The 25,314-nt window shown below is 38.9% G+C and overlaps 1 protein-coding gene across 2 annotated transcripts in view; it reads right to left on the reverse strand.

Moving 5' to 3' along the window:
- TBC1D12 (TBC1 domain family member 12) overlaps positions 1-25,314 on the reverse strand; it is a 137,491-nt gene that overhangs the window by 33,983 nt on the left and 78,194 nt on the right. For both annotated transcript variants that reach the window (XM_023226306.2, XM_023226307.1), the window contains 3 exons: positions 10,877-10,959; positions 6,884-7,001; positions 4,098-4,204 (listed from right to left, as the gene is read on the reverse strand). In XM_023226306.2, coding sequence (XP_023082074.1) covers positions 4,098-4,204; positions 6,884-7,001; positions 10,877-10,959 — 308 coding nt within the window. The remainder of the gene's footprint in view (positions 1-4,097; positions 4,205-6,883; positions 7,002-10,876; positions 10,960-25,314) is intronic.

Here is a 25,314-nt window from a genome sequence, read left to right on the forward strand (position 1 = left end):
AAAAAAAAAAAAAAAAAAAAAAAAAAAAAAAAAAAAAAAAAAAAAGTTAAAAACATTCAATCTGTTTCAAACTCAGAAAGCAAAGGTAATCTCAGTTTATAATTGGAGAGAACAGTTAAGTCATATAAAATCTAATTTTTTCTAAGTTAAATAAAAACTTAATTCTTCCTTTAAATTCTATTCTAAAAGTTTTTAAGTTCTTTGAAATTAACATGCTGGCTGGGCACGGTGGCTCACACCTGTAATCCCCGCACTTTGGGAGGCCAAGGCGGGCAGATCACCTGAGGTCAAGAGTTCAAGACCAGTGTGGTCAACATAGTGAAACCTCGTCTCTACTAAAAATACAAAAATTAGTCAGTGTGGTGGCAGACACCTGTAATCTCAGCTACTTGGGAGGCTGAGGCAGGGAGAACTGCTTGAACCCAGGAGGTGGGGGTTGCAGTGAGCTGAGAGAGCACCACTGCACTCCAGCCTCCACGGCAGAGCAAGACTCCATGCCAAAATAAATAAATAAATAAATATATAAATAAATAAATAAATAAATAAAATAATATGTTTATTACAGGAGGCTTGTGAACATCAAATTTTAAAATCATACATAATCATAATATCCAAAGTTGGCACTGCTTTTCAGATAAAGGGTAAACATTTAAATTTTTGTTATAATTCTGTCCAATTATATATAATGCTGATTGTAGAAAAGCTTTTGCATCCAATCCTGATTATTTCCTTAGAGTAAATTCTTAGAACTGAAATAAACAGTCAAAGTTTATTTTTTTGAGACCTTTGGTAAATATTTATGAATAATTTTCAGTCATCTCTGTATGGGTAATTCTCATTCATTTTAATATCTTTTGAGGGATGAAAAACTGTACTTGGATGTTAACATATATGTCTTTTTTATAGAATGGCAGGAAAAAATATGTCTTTGATTTGGTTATCACAAGGAAAATGGTTAAATAAATTATAGTACATCCAAATTGTGGAATACAATGTAGCTACAGTACATATGAGGCAGATTTGTATGCACTAACATGGAAGATGTTTAAGATAGATTACAGGGTGAAGAAAGAAAGCCACAGAATAACCTTATGGCATAAACTGTGGGGGGAAAATAAAAGAAAAGCTTTAAAATTGATCATATGGGCCAGGAACGGTGGCTCACGCCTGTAATCCCAGCACTGTGGGAGGCTGAGGCGGGCAGATCACGAGGTCAGGAGATCAAGACCATCCTGGCTAACACGGTAAAACACTGTCTCTATTAAAAATACAAAAAATTAGCTGGGGATGGTGGTGGGCGCCTTTAGTCCCAGCTACTCGGAAGGCTGAGGCAGGAGAATGGCGTGAGCCTGGGAGGCGGAGCTTGCAGTGAGCCAAGATCACGCCACTGCACTCCAGTATGGACGACAGAGAGAGAAACTCTGTCTCAGAAAAAAAAAAAAAAAAAAAATTGATCATATGTAGATGCACACTTTATGTACATAGAAAAAAGACCAGAAAGAATATACACCAAATTGCTAACAGTGTTTACAGTAGGATCAAGAATAGCAATTCAGGTGGAAGAGCAGATACTTGTACTTTCTCATTACCTTAATTTTTTTCAATAAATATAAAAAGAAAAATTTTAGAAGTAACAGTGACAATATATTATTTCTAGTACTATACTTAAGTCCTTAAGTCTTTATGTGGTGCCATTGTCTAGCATTAACATTATCATTTAGGCCAATTTAGCACATTTTATTATTAACTATTTATTTATTTATTTATTTATTTAGAGACAGGGTCTCACTCTGTCACCCAGGCTGGAATGCAGTGGCGAAATCACAGCTCACTGCACCTCCTGGGCTCAAGTGATCCTCCCACCTCAGCCTCTCGAGTGGTGTGACCACACATGTGGGCTGCCTGGCTAATTTTGGGATTTTTTTGTAGAGACGGGGTCTCGCTATGTTGCCCAGGCTGGTCTCAAACTCCTGGGCTCAAGAGATCTATCTGCCACAGCTTCCAGAAGTGCTGGGATTACAGGCACGAGCCACCATGCCTGGTCTATAAAGTATTTTACTTTCTTCTATTTGATATTATTCTAATTTTGTCTAATTTAAAAAATTTATTTATTTATTCTATTTTATTTTTGAGATGGAGTTTCATTCACTCTTGTTGCCCAGCCTGGAGGGCAATGGTGCAATCTCGGCTCACTGCAACCTTCGCCTCCCGGGTTCAAGCGATTCTCCTGCCTCAGCCTCCCGAGTAGCTGGGATTACAGACATGCACCACCACATCGGGCTAATTTTATATTTTTAGTAGAGATGGGGTTTATCCATGTTGGTCAGGCTGGTCTCGAATTCCCGACCTCAGATGACCCGCCCACCTTGGCCTCCCAAAGTGCTGAGATTACAGGCGTGAGGCACCATGCCCAGCCAAATTATTTATTTATTAATTTAGAGACAGAGTCATGCTCTGTAGCCCAGGGTGGAGTGCTGCAGCAAAATCATAGTTCACTGTAACCTTAAACTCCTGGGCTCAAGCAATCTTCCCATCTAAACCTCCCAAGTAGCTGGGACTATAGGCATGAGCCACCACGTCCAGCTTAATTTTTAAAAAATTCATCAAAACTACTCTGCAAGCCAGGCACAGTGGTTCACACCTGTAACCCAGCACTTTGGGAGGCTGAGGCAAGTGGATCACTTGAGGCCAGGAGTTTGAGACCAGCCTGGCCAGCATGGCAAAACCCCATCTCTACTAAAAATACAAAAAATTAGCCGGATGGGGTGGTACACACCTGTAGTCCCAGCTACTCAGGAGGCTGCATTAGGAGGATCGCTTGAACCCAGGAGGTGGAGGTTACAGTGAGCCCAGATTGCGCCACTGCACTCCAGCATGGGTGACAGCGAGATTCCATCTCAAAAACAAAAACAAAAAAACTAGTCTACATTTTGCTCTTATCTAACAAAGTTTAAGAAACTTAAGAAAAATAATATAACTCTTTGAAAGTCTTCTTCTTCTGTTCTTTAAAGTTTTATCTTTTTTTTTTTTTAATTTGAGACAGAGTCTTACTCTGTCGCCCAGGCTGGAGTGCAGTGGCTCAATCTTGGCTCACCGCAACCTCCATCTCCTGAATTCAAGCAATTCTCCTGCCTCAGTCTCCCGGCACATGCTGCCACACCTGGCTAATTTTTCATATTTTAGTAAAGAAGGGGTTTCACCATGTTGCCCAGGCTGGTCTCAAACTCCTGAACTCAGGCAATCCACCTGCTTCAGCCTCCCAAAGTGCTGGGATAACAGGCATGAGCCACCATACCTGGCTAAAGTTTTTTCTTTATATAGCTAATCAAGTTATAAACTTTAAAATTATTTATTTATTCATTCATTCATTCATTCGGAAACAGAGTCTCGCTCTTTTGCCCAAGTTGGAGTGCACAGGCGCAATCTCGGCTCACTGCAGCCTCCACCTCCTGGGTTCAGGTGACTCTTCTGCCTCAGCCTTCTGAGTAGCTGGGATTACAGGCGTGTGTCACCATGCCCAGCTAATTTTTTTTGTATTTTTAGTAGAGACAGGGTTTCGCCATGTTTGTCGGGCTGGTCTTGAACTCCTGACTTCAGGTGATCCACTTGCCTTGGCCTCCCAAAGTGCTGGGATTACAGGCATGAGCCACTGCGCCTGGCCTAAAATTTTTAAATTAAAAAAAAAAAAATCCCAACATGACTGGTTTAGTTAGGTAAACAGGGAGGAAAAGAAACTTCTAGCCTTCCTCCAGTATTTATGTGTTTTTTGTGCAAAAGTGGAGCCTTTTCATAATTGACTATTTTATTTTTATATATATACTTATTATCCACTGCCATGTAGAATCGCAGAAGTTTTTGATATTTGAATGCCAAGAAGTTTATTGATAGTTGTAAACTAAAGGAAAACCCATAAATCCTTATATAAATTATAATAACTTATTAAATCATAACAGGTTTTGGGGGGATGAAGCATGCTCTAAAAATGACATTATATATGGTAATGGCCATTTATTTTAATGGTCACTCTACTAATCTGCTATGTGACTCTGTAAATGGCTATTTCTACATGTGGGAGTAACTGAACGTAGAATACAAACCAGGAGTGATATTTAGTTCATTTCCTACAGCTAGACTCCAAACTTTCCCACGGACACTAGGGGGCAATCCCTGCCACCACAATTCTCGAACTCTTCTTGTACTACGCCTAGAATTAAAGGAGGAGAAAAAAGGAAAAAGTTACTTTTCATACCAAAAATACTACTTGCATGATGGATTATCTTTAGTCTATGGCCAAGTGATCAAATCATTTTTAGGACTATTGAGAATTAAGTATGTAATGCATTCTTTTCTTTGGGTTCATGCTTGCAGGCAACAACATCCTACAAGATGTATAGGATCCCAAAGGGACAACAGTAATCTAAAGGGAAATGCATTTTATAAATGCCAATGAGAAATTAGAAATATGCAGTCAATTATTTAAAAAACAGGATAAAAGGGACATAAAAATATGTCACCAATTCCGTACCAAAAACAAAACAACCAAGAATCTACAGTGGGTAAAGCCCTAGTTTTTGAGAAGCAGTGAAGTCTGCTAAAAAAAAAAAAAAACTGTCGGCTTTAAAGTCAGATAGATCTGAGATCCAATTTAATTTAACCATTAATTAAATGTATAACCCTGGGCAAATCACTTAACCTCTCTGACCTTGAGTTTCCTTATAAATGGGAGTAAAAATACATATACCTGATAAAAGTTCTAAGAATCAAATATAATTACTTATGTAAAGTGCCTCAGATAATACGTCACACTGTGCCAATATTCAACAAATTCCCAATGTACCAACTACAGTAGGCATTGCAGAAGATATCCCCAACCCTCTAGTCGAGAGGGAAGATATGGCATATTTTAAAATATTACGTAAAAAGGCAGTAAGAAAGAAATTCTGTTATTTGCAACAACACAGATGAACCTGTAGGATATTGTGCCAAGTGAAATAAACCAGGCACTGAAAAATCAACACATAATTTCACTTATATGTGAAATCCAAAAAAGTCAGTCTCATAAAAGTAGGGAGTGGAATGGTGGTTATGGGCGGGGGAGGGTAAAGTGAATGGAGAAAGGTGAGATGTTGATCAAAGGGTACAAAGTTCCATTAGAAGAAATAAGTGTTAGTAACCTATTACATAGAATGGTGACTATAATAAATAATAATGAACTGTGTATTTCAAAATTGCCAAATGAGCAGATTTTAAATGTTTTACCACAAAATATTGAGAAGTATGTGAGCTGATGGATTTGTTAATTAGCTTGATTTAATCATTCCATAATGTAAACATATATCAAAACATCACATTGCACCAGGCAGGTGGCTCACACCTGTAATCCTAGCACTTTGGGAGGCCAAGGCAGGCAGACTGCTTGTGCCCAAGAGTTGGAGACCAGCCTGGGCAACACGGTGAGACCCCATATCTATCAAAAATACAAAACTTTGCTGGACATGTTGGCACGTACCTGTAGTCCCAGCTACTCAGGAGGCTGAGGGAGGAGGATCACCGGAGCCCAGGGAGGTCAGTGTTGCAGTGAGTCATGATCGTGCCACTACACCCCAGCCTGGGCAACAGAGTGAGACCTCGTCTTAAAAAAAAAACCTCAAGAAACATCACGGTAGGGTGCAGTAGCTCACACCTATAATCCCAGCACTTTGGGAAGCCGAGGCAGGCTGATCACTTGAGGCCAGGAGTTTGAGACTGGCCTAGCCAACATGGTGAAGTCCCGTTTCTACTAAATATACAAAACAATTAGCCGGGTATGGTGGCGGGTGCCTGTAGTCCCAGCTACTAGGGAGACTGAGGCATAAGAATCATGTGAATCCAGGAGATAGAGGTTGTAGTGACCTGAGATCACGCCACTGCACTCCAGCCTGGGTGACAGAGGGAGACTATCTCAAAACAAACAAACAAATAGACAAATCACACTACCACACAAACATATGCAATTATTATTTATCTTTAAAAAGATGCTGGCAAAATAAATTTTAAATGAATAAATAAATGCAAAGGCAAGGTAAGTATATTAGTCTCAAAGTATGATGATGGGACATTTACATAAGGGGAAGATCATACATAACATATTTTCTTGATTATGAGATAAGCACTTTAAAAATCACTTTAGGCCGGGCGCGGTGACTCAAGCCTGTAATCCCAGCACTTTGGGAGGCCGAGACGGGCGGATCACGAGGTCAGGAGTTCGAGACCATCCTGGTTAACATGGTGAAACCCTGTCTCTACTAAAAAATACAAAAAACTAGCCGGGCGAGGTGGCGGGTACCTGTAGTCCCAGCTACTCGGGAGGCTGAGGCAGGAGAATGGCATGAACCCAGGAGACGGAGCTTGCAGTGAGCAGAGATCCGGCCACTGCACTCCAGCCTGGGTGACAGAGCGAGACTCTGCCTCAAAAAAAAAAAAAAAAAAAAACACTTTAATATTAATAAATGCATCTTATAATGCATTTACATATTTAATATTTTCTTTCCAAATAGCTAATACATTAATAGTGCATCTTACAATTGATGGTATGTTGCATTAAGAAAATACAGTAACTAAAGACATTAAAAGTTTCATACATCAATTAGCATTTCAGTTGGGTCCCAAAGGATAGGTAAGACTTAGCAGACACAGAGGATGGTCAGTAAGGGAAGTAGGTGGTAGACACTGAGGGACTTACAAAAGCAAAGGCACAGATATAAATATGGAAATTTTCAGGCATTAATTAATAGTATAATTTAGCCAAAGCATAAAATACATGCTGGGAATAATAAAAATACAGAATCAGAAAGAGGAGATCTTCAGAGACAAATGGGAATTCAGGAAAAGTCTGCTTACTTACATTACTTCCCAATTGGGCAGTATTTCATTGATCCAAATTACCATTGCACTTGCAATATTTTCTTCCTGCTTAAATCGTTCTTTCATTATTCTTTTTCTTTTATGCGCTTCCTTCATTTCTGTTTTAAATGAGTAAAAATTATTTCAATACAAATAAGCTAGATCAAAATCCTCTTCTCCATCTACCTAAACTCTACAAAATAGACTTTCTAAAAAAGAATATTATCATAAGAGGAAAGAAGGAAATAAGGGAGGGAGGGAAAGGGAAAGAAAGGGAGGGAAAAAGTGAAAGTAAATGAACTTGATTAACATAAATTTCTTTTGTTTTCTCTTTTTTTAGAGATGGGTCTCGCCACATTGCCCAGGTGGCCTTGAACTCCTGGACTTAAAAAAATCCTCACATCTCAGCTTCCTGAGCAGCTTGGACTACACTTGTGTGCCATCATGCCCAGCTATTAACATAATTTTAAAATAACATCTCCTGTGCTACTACAAAAGTAAATGGAATAAAAAGTCAGAAAAATAATTTGATTACTTTACCACATATTTCTATATACACTTAACCTATGAAGTCAAATTTCTTATGAATTAACTATATAAAAAGCAAACAACTGTGGGCAACTAACCAATACCTATTTTCCTACGAGGGTTTATAAATTTTCTGACACAACCCACAGGACACTCAAAAATGATTTTTCAATAGCACTTTTTAATATGGTGTTTCACTTTACCAATTAGTTTGAAATTTTAAAATGTCCCCCAAAACACATATATTAACAGTACATCTCTTAGATTCTAAGGCAAAAGTTGGGGCAAGAAAATACATCTCTGAAAATCAAAGGTCACAATTTCAGAAGAAGAGATGTCTCAAATGCAGAGGCAAGTGAGTCATAAATCAAAACTTTATGTAATTTTAGAACCAGTGAGGATGTCAGAGATCAGCCAGCCAAACTGTTTTCAAACTGTTTTTTCAGATATGCCTTAGAAACCATCTTGAGGGACAAGCAGAAGGCCAAGTAAACAATCTCTACTTTTTTTTTTTTTTTTTGAGACGGAGTCTCGCTCTGTCGCCTGGGCTGGAGTGCAGTGGCCGGATCTCAGCTCACTGCAAGCTCCGCCTCCCGGGTTGGCGCCATTCTCCTGCCTCAGCCTCCTGAGTAGCTGGGACTACAGGTGCCCGCCACCTCGCCGGGCTAGCTTTTTGTATTTTTTAGTAGAGACGGGGTTTCACCGTGTTAGCCAGGATGGTCTCGAACTCCTGACCTCGTGATCCGCCCGTCTCGGCCTCCCAAAGTGCTGGGATTACAGGCTTGAGCCACCGCGCCCGGCCCTACTTTCTGTTTTTTTTTTGAAACGGAGTCTCACTCTGTCACCCAGGCAGCAGTGCAGTGGCGCGATCTCGGCTCACTGCAACCTCTGCCTCCCGGGATCAAGCAGTTCTCCTGCCTCAGTCTCCCAAGTAGCTGGGATTATAGGGTCGCACCACCATGCCCAGCTAATTTTTTGTATTTTTAGTAGAGACAAGGTTTCACCATGCTGGCCAGGCTGGTCTCAAACACCTGACCTCGTGATCCGCCCACTTCAGCCTCCCAAAGTGCTGGGGTTACAGGCGTGAGCCACCGCACCTGGCCAACAATCTCTACTTTCTTTTATTTGTTTCATGTATTCATATTCTCTAAGGTTTCTTGAGCGAAATGCTTCACTACTTTACCAACAACAAAAAAATGATGAAAGAGAAGCTTCAAAGCCCTGATTAGGCTGACCTGCCTCTCACACTTTACGCATGAGAAAACTAACATTAGGCCTGTTCAGAGTATCACACCCAGGTAGTATCAAACAAGGTTAAAGCTGTGGCCATCTGATTTCTCAGTTCAATATTATTCCTATCATAACATGCTTTAAAGATCATCCAGTACCAAAAACGATGTTACATAGTAATCATATAGTAAAAACTTTAAAAATAAATAAAAACTTAACTGGAGCCAGTTAACACACTCTGGGGAGGCCCAGGTGGGAGAACTGCTTGAGGCCAAGAGTCTGAGACCAGTCTGGGCAACACAGAGATACACCATCTCTACAAAATAACTTTTAAAAAATGAGCTGGGGCTGGGCATGGTGGCTCACGCCTGTAATTCCAGAACTCTGGGTGGCCAAGGTAGGTGGATCGCTTGAGGTCAAGAGTTTGAGACCAGCCTGGTCAACATGGCAAAACCCCGTCTCTACTAAAAATACAAAAATTAGCTGGGCCTGGTGGCAGGCACCTGTAATCCCCGCCACTCTGGAGGCTGAGGTGGGAGAATCACTTGAACCCAGCAGGCGGAGGTTGCAGTGAGCTGAGATTGTGCCACTGCACTCGAGCCTGGGTGACAAAATGAGACTTTGTCTCAAAAAAAAAAAAAAAAAGAGCTGGGTGTGGAGGCATGCACCTACAATCCCAGCTACCAGGGAGGCTGAGACAGGAGGATTGCTTGAGCCCAGGAATTTGAGGCTGTGGTGAGCTCATTGTATCACTGCACTCCAGCCTAGGCAATGAGTGCAACCCTGTCTCTAAAATAAATACATACATAATAAAAAAATAAAAACTTAGGCTGGATGTGGTGGCTCACACCTAAAATCCCAGCACTTTGGGAGGCCAAGGTGGGCGGATCACTTGAGGTCAGGAGTTTAAGACCAGCCTGGCCAACATGGCGAAACCTGTCTCTACAAAAAAATACAAAAATTAACTGGGCATGGTGGTGCACGCCTATGGTCCCAACTACTTGGGAGGCTGGGGTGAGAGGATCTCCTGAGCCTGGGAGACTGAGGCTGCCGTGAGCCAAGTTCGCATCACTGCACTGCAGCCTGGGTGACAGAGCAACACCCTGTCTCAAAAAAATAAAAATAAGCAATAAATAAATAAATAAAAACTTAATTGGATATGTCAGAAATATTTCGAATTCCATATAGTAAACTACACTCAACTAATGTTTAAATAAGCAAGTCTTTTAGAAAGATATAACTAGCCTTATATATCCTATTTTTACTTAACATTAAATAAATAACTTCATTTCCAAAATAGAACCATAAAGCAGAACTGTATACCATTATAATGTTCCATTCACTGAAGTCAAAGGAAAAAATATCAGTTGTTAATAAGGTATTAGATGTTAAGTCTAAAAATGTATACAGCTGTGCAGTTATCTTCTAAAAATGTATGTTTATCCTGAAATAACAACTGTCAGGAAATAAACACTGTTAAATTATCCTGATATTATTTTTTTGGTTGGAGAAGAGAATGAATGAATAAATATGTAAATTTATACACACAAGAGTATGCATTTATGTGCCTAATGAAATGACACAATTGGGCCTCTGGAGAGACTCTGTAAGTCACAAAAGAGTATTTAAATTTCAAATCATATTCTCACAGTCATATAGAAAGTTAAAATTATTAAATTATAAAATAATTAGAAATTATTAATTATAAAATATAAAAATGGTAAAAAGTGAAATTCATTAATAGATTCATGAATTATCTTTATATTTATAAACTCAGATAGTAGTAGTCCAAGTTTTATGACTGTAATGTCAAGATTCCTCCTACTAGTTTTATAAAAGTACATGCAGAAAAACTATGATCCTGGTATGTCATTTTATTCCTCCTTTAGAACAAACTTGATTATAAAAATAGTAGAGAAAAATAAAAGCATGTGCAACATGGTAAAACCTCATCTCTACAAACAATACAAAAAACTAGCCAGGCATTGTGGCACGTGCCTGTGGTCCCAGTTACTTGGGAGGCTGAGAGGTAAAAGGACTGCTTGAGCCTGGGAGGTCAGGCTACAGTGAGCTGTGAGTGCACCACTGCACAGCAGGCTGGGCAACAGAGCAAGACCCTGTCTCAAAAAAAAAAAAAAAGATTTCAGTATCATCTTGAAGACAGACTTGATGAATTTCACCATCCATCTTCCTATTAAAATCAGAAAATTATACCATTTGGAGTTAAATTTTATACCTCGTTTTTTAGCCTCAGCCACCATCTCATCATATTCTTGTCGGTGACGTAAAGCTTCTTCCACAGATTTGGCAGGAAGATTTCTGGAAAAAAAAATGACTTAAGTCAAGACAATTTTAAAAGATTAACTTTAAACTTACTAGCTTCTTTCTTTTTACACCCAAAGAATTTCTAAACTAACCTCATTTCATACATTAAGGAAGTAAAAGGCTGAAAAGAACTGTACATTTTAGAACAGAATCAGAATCCAGGTTGTTAATATGTGGTGTGTGTTTGTGAATGTGTGTATTTCTATGACATGTGCATATAAGTTTGCATATATTTAAACATTTCAGATTAAAAAAATAGATAGGGGGTCTCACTATGTTGCTCAGGCTGGTCTCAAACTCCTGGGTTGAAGCGACCCTCCTGACTCAGCCTCCCGAAGTGGTGGGATTACAGGTGTGAACCACTGAGCCCAGTCCATTTCAGATTGCAGTCAATATTTTTAGGTTATTTGTTAAACCCACTTAGTAGAGTTTTCTTTAGCCAACTTTTTTCAGATATAATTTTCATATAATAAAATGAATAAACATATTTTAAGAGTAGTTTGATGAGTCTTGACAAATGCATATACCTGTGCAGCTAACTAACCAATCAAGACATAGAACACTCCCATCATTCCACTAAGTTTCCTTGTGGTAGCCCAATACTTACCCTCCTCACAAAATTACTTCTTTGATTTCTACCACTATAGATTAATTTGCTTCTTCTTCAAGAATTTTATAGACTCTTGTGTCTGTTCTTTTTGTTTGTTTGTTTTGTTTTTAATTTACATTGAAGGACTAATGTCTGGCTTCTTTTGCTCAGCACAGTTTTGAAAATCATTCATGTTGTTGTATTAGTAATGTATTCCTTTTCATTGCTGAGTAGTATTCCATTTATCCATGTGGGTGGACACTTGGATTGTTTCCAGATTGGGGCCATAATTAATAAAACTACTATAAATAGTAACATCAAGTTTTTGTGTAGACATTTGCTTTCATTTCCCTTAGTTAAACAAAAGTCTTGGGTTATATAGTAAATGTGGATATACCTTTACAACAAACTATCAAACTGCTTTCCACTAATTAGAGTTTTAAGGCAACATTTTAACTAAAAACTGGATAATCCATCATTTGCATACATAGTAGCCCTCCCTCATCCTTGGGGGTTATGTTCCAAGACCTTCAATGGATGCCTGAAACCTCATACAATAACAAACCCTATATATACCAGGTTTTTTCCTATACATACATAACTATGATAAAGTTTAATTTAATTGAGATTAAGTTAGCCCAGCACAACATGTTGCCATCAATTGGAACACATTTTTGTTCAGATCTTCCACCCACAAATTTAATGCCTTTTCAATCATAACTAAACACCATGCACTATGGCAGTAACTTTTGCAATTTAAGGTGCGATAGTAACACTAGCATAAATTTCTTTTTCATTCTTCACAATTTCATGGATAGAAGATTGATTCTTACCATAGATCTTAGCAACTTCAGCATATTTTTTTTTCCTATTAATTTGAGAACTTTCACCTCTTTGCTTAAAGGAGGAACTTTACAGCTTCTCTCTGGCATATCTGAATTGTCAGCACCACTACTCTTAAGCTTTGGGGCATTATTAAATAAAACAAGGGTTCTTTGAACACAAGCACTGTGGTATCACCAACAGTCAATCTGACAACCAAGAAGGTTACTAAGTGAACTACCAGGTGGGTAGTGTATATAGCTCAGATAAACTGAACTCATGTCCCTGGCAGGATGGAGCAGGACAGTGTGAGATTTCATCATGCTACTCAGAATGGCACGCAATTTAAAAATTAAGTTATTTCTGGAACTTTCCACTTAATGTTTTCAAACCACAGTTGACTACAGGTAACTGAAATTGCTTTAAGCAAAACCACCGATAAGGGGTAACTACTATACCATATTTTGGTTTATCAAATCAATGGCTTCACAGAGTCAGTGATTTATATATAAAAAATACAAAAAGAAATACACTGCTATATTGCCACTTATCCAAATATAATCACAATAATGTCCAGTTTTAGGAGTCAGTTTTTGCTTTTCGACAGGCTAGTGTGGAAAAAGGTATGCGACAAATTTTCAAATTATAAATTCTTCCTCCTCTTCTCAAATTAGTCAACTGATCAGGTAAGTTGTAGGAGGGAGGAATAAAAGTTAAGACTTCTGCTTCAGGCTATAATGGAATAAAAGAAACCAGGTCTACCCTTTCCCCTTAAATAATTAGAAAATGGACAAAATATATTAAACTATAGTTTCCAGACAACAGACACTGGGCAGCACAAGACAGTGATCTTTTGGAGAAAAGAAATAAGCAAGGTAACCCTACAAGTACCTGACATTTCCAGGTCTCAGTGGTCCATCAATCCTCCTAACATGAGGAGACAGTTTAGAGTTGGAGAGTCCAAGACAGCTAAAAGTTACAAATCAGAAAACCAGAAAAGAAGGGAGCTGCAGAAGAGTCCTCTCAAGGTTTCGGCTGAGTACTGATCTGTGCATGTGTGTGATTAAACTACAGCCAGAGAAAGAATCATCAGAAAAAAAAAAAAATAGGACATTCTTAAAGCTCACACAAGACCAGCCAGAGTGGAAAGACCTCCTGACAGATAAGAGTACTAGGTAGAGTCCTTAGAAGAATAATGCTTCAGTAGTGAGGACAAATTATTCCTAAATTAAAAGCTATTCTGGAACCACTCTAACAAAGATTAGGTCAAAAGGATCAAACCATTTCCAAAAAACTGCAAACCAGACTAAAGCCAAAAAGTATCCAAAAGAACACACAAAAAAGTCCAGCATCCACCTATATGTAAACCACAATGTCTGACATTCAATAAAAACAGAGATGTGAAGCAGAAAAACATAATGCATAATGAGAAGAAAAATTAATCAACAGTCACAATATAAAAATGTCACAGATAATAGGATTATAACACAAGGATGATAAAATAGCTGTTATAAATACACTACAGGCATACCTTACTATATTGTGATTTGCTTTACTACATTTTGCAAATAACGCATTTTTTACAAATTGAAGGTTTGTAGCAACCCTAATGTCAAGCAAGTCTATCGGTGCCATTTTTCTAACAATGTGCTCATTGTGTGTCTCTGTCTCACATTATAGTAATTCTTGCAATATTTCTTTTTTTTTTTTTTTTTCTTTAGAGAAAGTGTTTCACTCTTGTCACCTAGGCTGGAGAGCAAAGGTGTGATCTTGGCTCACTGTTACCTCCGCCTCCTGGCTGGTTTCAAGCAATTCTCCTGCCTCAGCCTCTTGAGTAACTGGGGTTACAGGTGCCCACCACCACGCCTGGCTACATTTTTTGGTAATTTTAGTAGAGATGAGTTTCACCATGTTGGTCAGGCTGGTCTCAAACTCCTGACCTCAGGTAATCTGCCTGCCCCGGCCTCCCAAAGTTCTGGGATTACAGGGGTGAGCCATCGCGCCCAGTCAATTCTTGCAATATTTCAAACTATTTCATTATCATTGGATCTGTTATGGTGATCTGTGATCGGTGATTTTTGTTGTTACTATTCTAATTGTTTTGGGGCACCACACACAGTGCTAACATAAGATGGCAAATTTGTGTGCCAAGGCAAACGTGTGTCTTACTGCTCCACAGAATGACCATTCCCATCTCTCTCCATCTCTTCAGGCATCCCTATTTCTTGGGATACAACAACATTGAAATTAGGCCAATTAATAACTCTACAATGACATCTAAGTGTTCAGGTGAAAAGAAGAGTCCCATATCTCTCAATTTAAAATCAAAAGCCAGAAATAAATGAGTAAGCTTAATGAGGAAGGCATGCCAAAAGCCAAGATAGGGGGGTGAAGAAGGATGGCAGAACAGAAGCCTGCATCAATTGTACACTCTGCAGGAACACCTAATTTTAACTATCTGCACACAAGTAAGCACTTTCATTAGAACCAAAAATCAAGTGAGCAATCACAGTACCTAGCTTTAACTTCATATCGCCCAAGAGGCATTGAAGAGGGTAGGAAAGACAGTCTAAAATTGCCAACAACACCCCTCTCCCAACCCCCGGCAGTGGCTTCTTGGCTAGGAGACAGAACCCACGCACTCAGGGGAGGAACAACACAGTGACTGAGGAATTTTGCATTGAACTTAATGCTGCCCTATCACATGGAAAGCAAAATCATGCTGAACTCAGTCAGCACCTACCCATAGAGGGACCATTTCGAACAGCACTAGTCCAGAGGGGAAGCGCCCATCCCAGAAGCTGAAACTTGAGTTTCAGCAAGCCTTGCAATCGCAGGTTAAAGTGCTCTGGGATCCTAAGTGAACTTCTAAGACAGTCTAGGACACAAGGACTGCAATTCTTAGGCAAGTCCTGATACACTGATGCTATGCTGGACTTAGAGCCAGTGGACTAGGGTAGTACATGACATACTGAAACACCAGACAGGACAGCTGGGGGAGTGCTTATGCCACTCCCCTCTCAATCCCAGTGAAGCTTGCAGCAACAAAAGTAACTCCTTACTTTGGTTTGAGAAGAGGAGAAAGAAGGGCAAAGAGGACTTTGTCTTGCATCTTAGATACCAGTTCAGCCACAGTAAGATAGGGCACCAGGCAGTGGTGAGGCCCCCATCTCAGGTCCTAGCTCCTGGATGACATTTCTAGAGACACCCTAGAATAGAAGTGAACCTGCTGCCTTGAAGGGAAGAATCCAGTCCTGGCAGGATTCATCACATGCTGACTAAAGACCCCTTGGAGGCCGGGCCGGTAGCTCATATCTGTAATCCCAGCACTTTGGGAGGTCGAGGCGGGCAAATCACTGGAGGTCAGGAGTTCGAGACCAACCTGACTAACATAGTAAAACCCCATCTCTACCAAAAACAAAAAATTAGCCGGGTGTGGTGGCATGTGCCTATAATCCCAGCTACTCAGGAGGCTGAGGCAGGAGAATTGCTTGAACCCAGGAGGCAGAGGTTGCAGTGAGCCAAGATCGCACCACTGTACTCCAGTCTGGACTATAGTGCGAGACTGCATCTCAAAGCAAACAAACAAACAAAAAGACCCCTTGGGCCCTGAATAACAAACAGCAATACCCAGTGGTGTGATCTCAGCTCACTGTAGCCTCCGCCTCCCATATTGAAGTTATTCTCCTGCCTCAGTCTCCTGAGTAGGTGAGATTACAGGTACGTGCCACCTTACCTGGCTAATTTTTGTATTGTTTTTAGTAGGGACAGGGTTTCACCATGTTGGCCAGGCTGGTCTGGAACTCCTGACCTCAAGTGATTCACCCACCTCAGCCTTCCAAAGTGCTGGGATTACAGGAGTGAGTCACTGTGCCCAGCCTACTATTAAGTAGAAATATTAAACAATGAACCAATAAAAAAATGATACCTACAACAGCTTTTCAAGACATAGGCAATAAAATAAGACATAAAGACAAACAACAAGTTGGCCATTATGGTGGTTCCCGCCTATAATCCCAGCACTTTGGGAGGCCATGGCAGAACTGCTCATGCCCAGGAGTTCGAGATCAGCCTGGGCAACATAGCAAGACTTCATCTTTACTAAAAAAAAAAAAAGAAAGAAAGAAAGAAAAAAAAAACAGCCGGGTATGGTGGCATGCACCTGTAGTTCCAGCTACTTGGGAGTCTGAGGTGGGTGGATCAACTGATCCCGAGAGGCCACAGTGAGCGATGACTGCACCACTGCACTCCAGCCAGGGCAACAGAGCAAGACCTTTCCTAAAAAAAAAAAAAAAAAAAGAGAGAGAGAAACAATAGAAGTTAAAAAAGAAACAACAAAAAGTTAAAAAAAAAAGTGAAACAACAAAAAAGCAGGAGGATGAGGTTGAAGTGTAAAGTTTGTATTAGTTTTCTTTTTGCTAGCGTGTTTGCTTATGCAATCAATGTTAAGTTGTCATCAGTTTAAAATAATGGGTTATAAGATAGTATTTGCAAGTCACATGGTAACCTCAAATTTAAAAAAATATGACAAATAACACAAAATAAAAAGCAAGAAATTAAATCATACCACCAGAAAAAAAAAAAAAAATCACTTTCACTAAAAGAAAGACTGGAAGGAAGGAAAGAAGGACGAGAAGACCACATAACAACCAGAAAACAAATAACAAAATGGCAAGAGTAAGTTCTTACTTACCAATAACATTGAAAGTAAACGGACTAAACTTTCCAATCAAAAGAGATAGAGTAACTAAATAGATTTAAAAAAAAAAAAAAGACTCAATGATATGATGCCTCCAAGAAATATACTTCACCTATAAAGACATATATAGACTGAAAAGAAAGGGAGAGTAAAAGATATTCCATGACAATGGACACCAAAAAGGAGAAAGAGTAGCTATACTTATGTCAGACAAAATAGACTTCAAGACAAAAACTATAAAAAGAGACAAAGAAGGTCATTATATAATGATAAAGGGGTCAATTCAGCAAGAGGATATAACAATTGTAAATCTATATGCACCCAACACTGGAGCACCCATGTATATAAAGCAAATATTATTACAGCTAAAGAGAGAGATGCACCTCAATACGATAATAGTCAGAGACTTCAACACACCACTCTCAGCACTGGACATATCTTCCAGGCGGAAAATCAATAAAGAAACACTGAACTTAATTTGCTCTATAGAATAAACAGACCTAATAGATATTAACAAGATACTTCATCCAATGGCTGAATATGCATTCTTCTCCTCAGCACATGAATCATTTTCAAGGATAGACCATATGTTACTTCCTTAGTTAAAGACAAACCAAGTCTTAAAACATTCAAAAAAATGAGATAATATCAAGCATCTTCTCCAATCACAATGGAATAAAATTAGAAATCAGTAACAAGAGGAATTTTGTAAGCTACACAAACACATGGAAATCAAACAGCATCCTCCTGAATGACCACTGGGTCATTGAAGGAATTAAGAAGGAAATTTAACAATATTTTGAAACAAATGTTAATGGAAATAAAACATACCAAAACCTATGAGATACAGCAAAAGCAACACTGAAAGGGAAATTTATAGCTATAAGTGCCTACATCAAAAAAGAAGAAAAACTTCAAATAAGCAACCTAACAATGTATCTTAAGGAACTAGAAAAGCTAGAGCAAACCAAATCCAAAATCAGTAAAAGAAAAGAAACCCAAAAATTAGCTGAGCATGCTGGCACATGCCTGTAGTCCCAGCTACTCAGGAGGCTGAGGTGGGAAGATGGCCTGAGCCCTGGGAGGTCAAGGCTTCAGTGAGTCATGTTCATGCCAATGTACTCTAGCCTGGGTGACAGAGTGAGACCATGTCTCAACAACAACAACAAAAAAAAAAAAAAAAAAAAAAAAAGAAGAAGAAAAAAGAAAAAGAGCACAAATAAATGAAATTGAAACAAAACATAACAAAAAGTTGGTTTTTTGAAAAGAACTTTTCAAAAACTAAGAATTTTTTTTAGTTTTTTTTTTTTTTTTTAGTTTTTAAGTAATTAGAAAACTAATTACAAACTTTAACATTTTGTTTAAAATTGAAACCTTTAGCCAGACTAAGAAAAAAAGAAGAATCAAATAAGTAAAATCAGAGATGAAAAGGGAGACATTATAACTGATACCACACAAATTCAAAGGATTGTTTGTGGTTACTATGAGCAACTCTGTGCCAATAAATTGGAAAATCCAGAGAAAATGGAAGAAGAAATTCCTAGACACATACAACCTACCAAGATTGAATCATGAAGAAATACAAAACCTGAACAGACCAATAGCAAGTTACAATGGAACAAAATATTTAATTATGGAGTTGTAATTAAAAGTCTCCCAGTAAAGAAAAGCCCAAGACCTGATGACTTCACTGCTGAATTCCACCAAACATTTAAAGAAGAATTGAACTGACAACAATGCTACTCAAATTACTCTGAAAAATAGAGGAGGGAATTCTTATGAACTCATTCTATGAGGCCAGTATTACTTTGATACCCAAACAAGACAAAGACACATCAAAAAAAAAAAAAAAAAAAGGAAAACTACGGGCCAATATTCCTGACAAATATGGATGCAAAAATCCTTAACAAAATACCAGCAAACTGAATTTAACAATACATTGAAAAGATAATTCATCATGACCAAGTGAGACTTATCCCTGGAATGTAAGTATATTTCAATATACGCAAATCAATCAATGTGATACATCATCTCAATAGAAGGAAAGACAAAAACCATATAATTTCAACTGATGCTGAAAAAACATTTGATAAAATTCAACATCCCTTCATGATAAAAGCCCTCAAAAAACTGGGGACAGAAGGAACATACCTCAAAATAATAAAAGCCATATACAACAGACCCACAGTATCATATTTAATAGGAAAAAACTGAAAGCCTTTCTTCTAAAATCTAGAACAAAACAAGGCTGCAGATTTTCACCACCGTTATTCAACATAGTACTGCAAGTCCTACCTACAGCAATCAGACAAGAGAAGGAAATAAAGGGTATCCAAATTGTCAAGGAAGAAATCAAATTATCCTTGTTTGCAGATGAGATAATCTTATATTTGGAAAGTCCAAAGACTCTACCAAAAAACTATTAAAAATGATAAACAAATTCAGTAAAGTTGCAGGATAAAAAATCAAGACAAAAATCAGTAATATTTCCATATGCCAACACTGAACAATCTGAAAAATAAGAAAGTAATCCCATTTATAATAGCCACAAATAAAATTAAATACCTAGGAATTAACCAAATAAGTAAAAGGTCTTCTTTTACTCAAAACAATAACAACTGTAAAACACTGATAAAAGAAATTGAAGAGGACACCAAAAAATGGAAAAATATTCCATGTTCATGGATTAGAAGAATCAACATTGTTAAAATGTCCATAGTACCCTAAGCAATCTACAGATTCAATGCAAACCCTATCAAAACACCAATGACATTCTTCACAGAAATAGAAAAAACAATCCTAAAATTTATATGCAACCAAAAAAGACTGAAAATAGCCAAAGCTATTATGTTATGTTGCCCAGATGGTCTCAAATTCCTGGGCTCAAGTGATCCTCCCATCTTGGCCTCCCAAAGTGCTAGGATTACACTCATGAGCCATTGTACCCTAGAGATGACATATTTTTCTCTTTTTTTTGAGACAGAGTCTCGCTCTGTGGCCCAGGCTGGAGTGCAGTGGCGTGATCTCAGCTCACTGCAAGCTCTGCCTCCCAGGTTCACACCATTCTCCTGCCTCAGCCTCCCGAGTAGCTGGGACTACAGGCACCCGCCACCATGCCCGGCTAATTTTTTGTATTTTTAGTAGAGACAGGGTTTCACTGTGTTAGACAGGATGGTCTCGATCTCCTGACCTCATGATCCGCCCGCCTCGGCCTCCCAAAGTGCGAGGATTACAGGCACAGATGACATATTTTTCACTGCAATTGTGAGAAATAAAATTGTGAAGGGAGCCCCAGCATCCTTGAAGAACTCTGTGATTACTTTTTTGTAAGCCAGACCTTCCAGTGGGAACTGCGGTCACTGAACTGGGAAACCTAAATGCAATGGGAATAACTGAATCCTGGGGTGGCAGGGACCAAGTGGCAGCACTCAACCACCAAAGCAAGGTGAGCGTAATTACCATAATGAACAGCAGAGTCAAAGTAACAATCAGAGTAGTATGACTTGCACAAACCTATTGTGTTGGCTAGTTGATACGATGTTGCTAGAAGTGAAAAAAAGAAACCTACTACATTCTTAGTTGATCTATATAAGCAGAAAAGTGCTAGGTCAAGAGAATAAAGTCTCTCCTGAATCATGAAGACTAACAGCCCCTCAATCACTCCCCAGACTTGAGCCAGTTTACAGACCCAGAATCCTTTGAATGCAGAAGATGATGGGTCCCCTTGAGAGGACTCCAGTACACTACCAAAATTTTACACCATTTTCTCCCAGCCTTCCCCAAAAGGGCCTTTTACTGGGTAACTATCCATTAGGTAAAAGAAAACAATCAGATCGTTCAGGGACTACTGGATATCGGCTCTGATCTGACACTAATTGCAAGAGACCCAAAATGTTACCACAGTCCAGAGTCAAAGTAGAGGTATGTAGAGGTCAGGCGATTAGTGGAGTTTTAGCTCAAGTCTGTCTTACTGTGGGTCCAGTGGGTCCCCAAGCCCATTCTGTGGTTAGCATAAGGTCAGCATGAAAATAAAGTTTCTTCTGAATATGGTGAAAGATATCAACCCTTGTCTTTGATACATGGAGCCAGCATACTAGCGTGGAACTACTTAATTTGGGCTACTTACACACTTAAATTCTTGTGTATTTAGGCTACTATTTGGGGTGTCTCTTATGTGTAGTTGAATGTAACTACTTAATCATATACCAATTAATCAATGATGATGCTCTAAAGGTCAAAAGCCATCACAAACTCTAACCACATTTAAAATCCATGGAGTTTAGTCCTCACATCCAGATCCACTGAATCTTATAATTCCTAGTATTGCCTGCACATACTAACTGCCTTAAATCTTGCAAATCGATTCTGTCTAAAGCTGCTTTCTACCTAAGTCATAAGACCAACTATTAACTCCAAAATCCTAGCCTTAAGTCTCTCTTATTTCCTTTTACAAGCTATTCTGCTTGCCTCTCTGGATTTCTGTAAAAGAATAATGGATTTAACTGTTCCTAAATTTCAGATAAAGTGCTTCCTAGAATTACAAAGGATGTGAAGATAAAAGCAATGATGGATTCCATATAGTTCCATGCAAAATAATTACAATATCCCTTTTCATTATGTTAATACTTGCAAAAAAACTTCATTTACTGTAAAGAAAATAAGACCACATGAAAAAATAGAAGCTAAATATAAATCTAGTTTTCCAGTAGACAGTGATACTGGACTCTGGGTAATATTACTTTTTTTCTTTTGCTTCTACATCCCAGAGCAGTACATACCTTTCTGGAATTATTAATCTTTTGAACCTATATTCCCTTCTTTTGCTTTTCTAGTCCTTTTAACAACCTTGCAATGAATTTCTCTATTAAAGTTCCTCTATTTGAAATTACTACATTGATTTGTTTTTCTGACTGGACTCAGAGCCCTTAAGATACAGAAAATTGTCTGATAGCTGTACTTCATTTACCTTTAGAAACTTTCATTTTACCATTCGAGAAACAGCTTAATTTAAATCACATTTCCAGTTTTTTTTTTTTTTTTTTTTTTTTTTTGAGACAGAGTCTCGCTCTGTCACCAGGCTGGAGTGCAGTGGCACAATCTCTGCCCACTGCAATCTCCACCTCTCGGGTTCAAGCGATTCTCCTATCTCTGCCTCCTGAATAGCTGGGACTACAGGTGCACACCACCACGCCCAGCTAATTTTTGTATTTTAGTAGAGATGGGGTTTCACCATGTTGGCCAGGATGGTCTCGATCTTTTAAACTCATGATCTGCCCCTGCCTCGGCCTCCCAAAGTGCTGGGATTACAGGCGTGAGCCAGCACGTCTGGCCTACATTTCCAGTTTAACTACAAATCCTGCCTTTAAGATTTCTAACCACCTACTGGCTTCCACGAAATAGGCCTGATCCTTCTCTTCACATAAGATGAAATGCTGCTGGTGTGAAGCTTAATCCCTTTTGCAACTGCAATCTCTGTCATCTTATTTCATTTTTTTTGAGACAGGCTCTGATTCTGTCACCCAGGCTGGAGTACAGTGGTGCAATCACAGCTCACTGTAACCTCAAACTACTGGGCTCAGGAAATCCTCCCAAGTAGGCTAGGACTACAGGTATGTACGACCACACCCTGGCTTATTTTTGGTAGAGACAGAGTATCACTATTTTGCATAGGTTGGTCTTGAATTCCTGGCCTCAACGATCCTCCTGCTTCGGCCTCCCAAAGTGCTGGGATTAGAGATGGGAGCCACCACGCCTAGCTCCTCTGTTGTTTCTTTTCTACAAGTCATGGCAAACGATTTGCTGGGCACAGTTTAGGAGATCTAGTCATCTATTTAATAAGGTGAAATTTGTAGATGGTCTAGACCCGTGGTCCCCAACCTTTATGGTACCAGAGACCAGTTTCATGGAAGACAATTTTCCCATGGGCTGAGATGGGAGGATGATTTTAGGATGATTCAGGTGCATTACATTTATTGTGCATTTTATTTCTATTATTATTATATTGCAATATGTAATAATTATACAAGTCATCATAATGTAGAATCAGTGGGAGCCCTGAGCTGCTTTTCCTGCAACTCGACAGTCCCATCTGGGGGTGATGGGAAAAGGTGACAGATTATCACGCATTAGATTCTCATAAGGACCACACAACCTAGGTCCCTCTCACACACAGTTCACAATAGGGTTCATGCTCCTATGAGAATCTAAGGCTGCAGCTGACCTGACAGGAGATGGAGCTCAAGCAGTAACACAAGTAATGGGGAGCAGCTGTAAATACTGATGAAGTTTCGCTCGCTTGCTCACTCATTCACTCACTCACTCACTGCTCACCTCCTGCTGTGCAGCCCAGTTCCTAACCAGAATCAGTCTTTGGCCTGGGGTTTGGGGAGCCCTGCTGTAGAATAATTTCTATCTTCTTCCAGATGCCACCTCTTTGTTGAAGTAGTGGCATTACCAGTAGATAAGACACAAAAGCAGAACAGGCCTCTTGGACCTGCCTGTATCCACAAACAGAAGAAACCTAAGATTACTCAGATCTCTGTTCTAGCTTCTTGGGCTATAACTAGACAGATGTTAGCTGGCCCAAGTCTGCTAGAAGAGTATTATGAGGGAGATAAAGTACAAAGTTCCACTTTAGTACTCAGGTTGTACCCAGGTATTCCCATGTAGAGTTTTCTTCCCCTCATCTGGTTTTATACTCAATAAAATTGAAAGTTTCATTCTCTTCTGTTCTCCATTATCTATTTTTCAATTGGTTGAAGTAGAAGAGTAAGTAAGTGATTACAAACCCTCACACTCCAACACCATGAAAACACTTTGTTGGTTTGTTTTAGTTACATAAGTCATATACATAACTTCCCCACACCAAAAATGCCCCTTCAAATTTAAAAAGGTGAACAAAATTCTTAGTTAACCACAGCATCTCAGTGTTGAGTGGAACACTAGAGACCAAATTCAGTCTCTATATTACAGATGAGCAAACACACAGAAACAGAATAAAAGCTATAACATTTATTATAATAATATAACTACAGATAGTTCGAGTGAAAATAAAAGTACTATTTTCCAGCTGTTTATATGTTTTTGTACACTCAGTTCTTTTCATAATGTTATGTCTACCATATTATTTCAAGCCAATTTCACTGAACATTATTTCAAGGAACTCTTTGTGTGTTACAAGAAAGGTACAAGAGAAGTAGATACAATGGAAGGCTTAAGAAATCACTAAAGACTTGATAGAAAAGATAAAGCCTAATCCTTAAGGACTGAGTAAGAAAGAAGTAGAAATAAGACAAAAGCCTTCCAAGACAGGGGAATAACATGAGCAAAGGCATGGAGGCAGAACCTAAAGAGACAGATATGATATAAAATAGAGTATGGTGTAAAGAAAGATTTGTCCCCAACACTATCTAGAACAGAACTTTTTGAGGGATATTTTCTTTTTTTTTTAGATGGAGTCTTGCTTTGTCGCCCAGGCAGGAGTGTAGTGGCACTATCTCAGCTCACTGCAAGCTCCGCCTCCCAGGTTCACGCCATTCTCCTGCCTCAGCCTCCTGAGTAGCTGGGACTACAGGCGCCCGCCACTATGCCCAGCTAATGTTTTGTATTTTTACTAGAGATGGGGTTTCACCATGTTATAGCCAGGATGGTATCGATCTCCCGGCCTTGTGATCCACCCGCCTCGGCCTCCCAAAGTGCTGGGATTACAGGCGTGAGCCACCGCACCTGGCCAAGTGATATTTTCATAAACGCTTTCTGGGAAGAAATTAACATACCTGGTAAAAAGCATAATCCATTTCGGATAAATTTTAACAAGCTTAAGCAAACTCTTCTGGGAACTTATCTACGTACTCAGCTGATAGTTGCAAAGTCTAAAGATCTTTAACAAGTTATTCTTTTCTTGTTTATCTAACCATTCTTGTTTTCCTATAAATGTCTCCACCAAGAAAGGAATCTTTGAATTGGCCTGGTTCATTTTAATCCCTGGCAGCAAGTCTGAAATAAAATTTCACATGTTCTCATAACTAAGTTTCTAAAATGCTTTTTTTAAGCAATGAAAAGACGAATATAAACATATTCATCAAATCCTAAAAGAGAAGTATTGGGACCACAATTCTTTAGTATGAGGGAATGTAACCAGAATAAAATAATAATATACTTAACAGGTCCGGCTTTCTCTTGCAAAGTCCAAAAAATATTCTATACTCTTCTATTTGGCTCCAGACTCTTTTATTATGTT

This window comes from Piliocolobus tephrosceles, chromosome 9 (assembly GCF_002776525.5).
Source record: "Piliocolobus tephrosceles isolate RC106 chromosome 9, ASM277652v3, whole genome shotgun sequence".
Classification (NCBI taxonomy): domain Eukaryota; kingdom Metazoa; phylum Chordata; class Mammalia; order Primates; family Cercopithecidae; genus Piliocolobus; species Piliocolobus tephrosceles.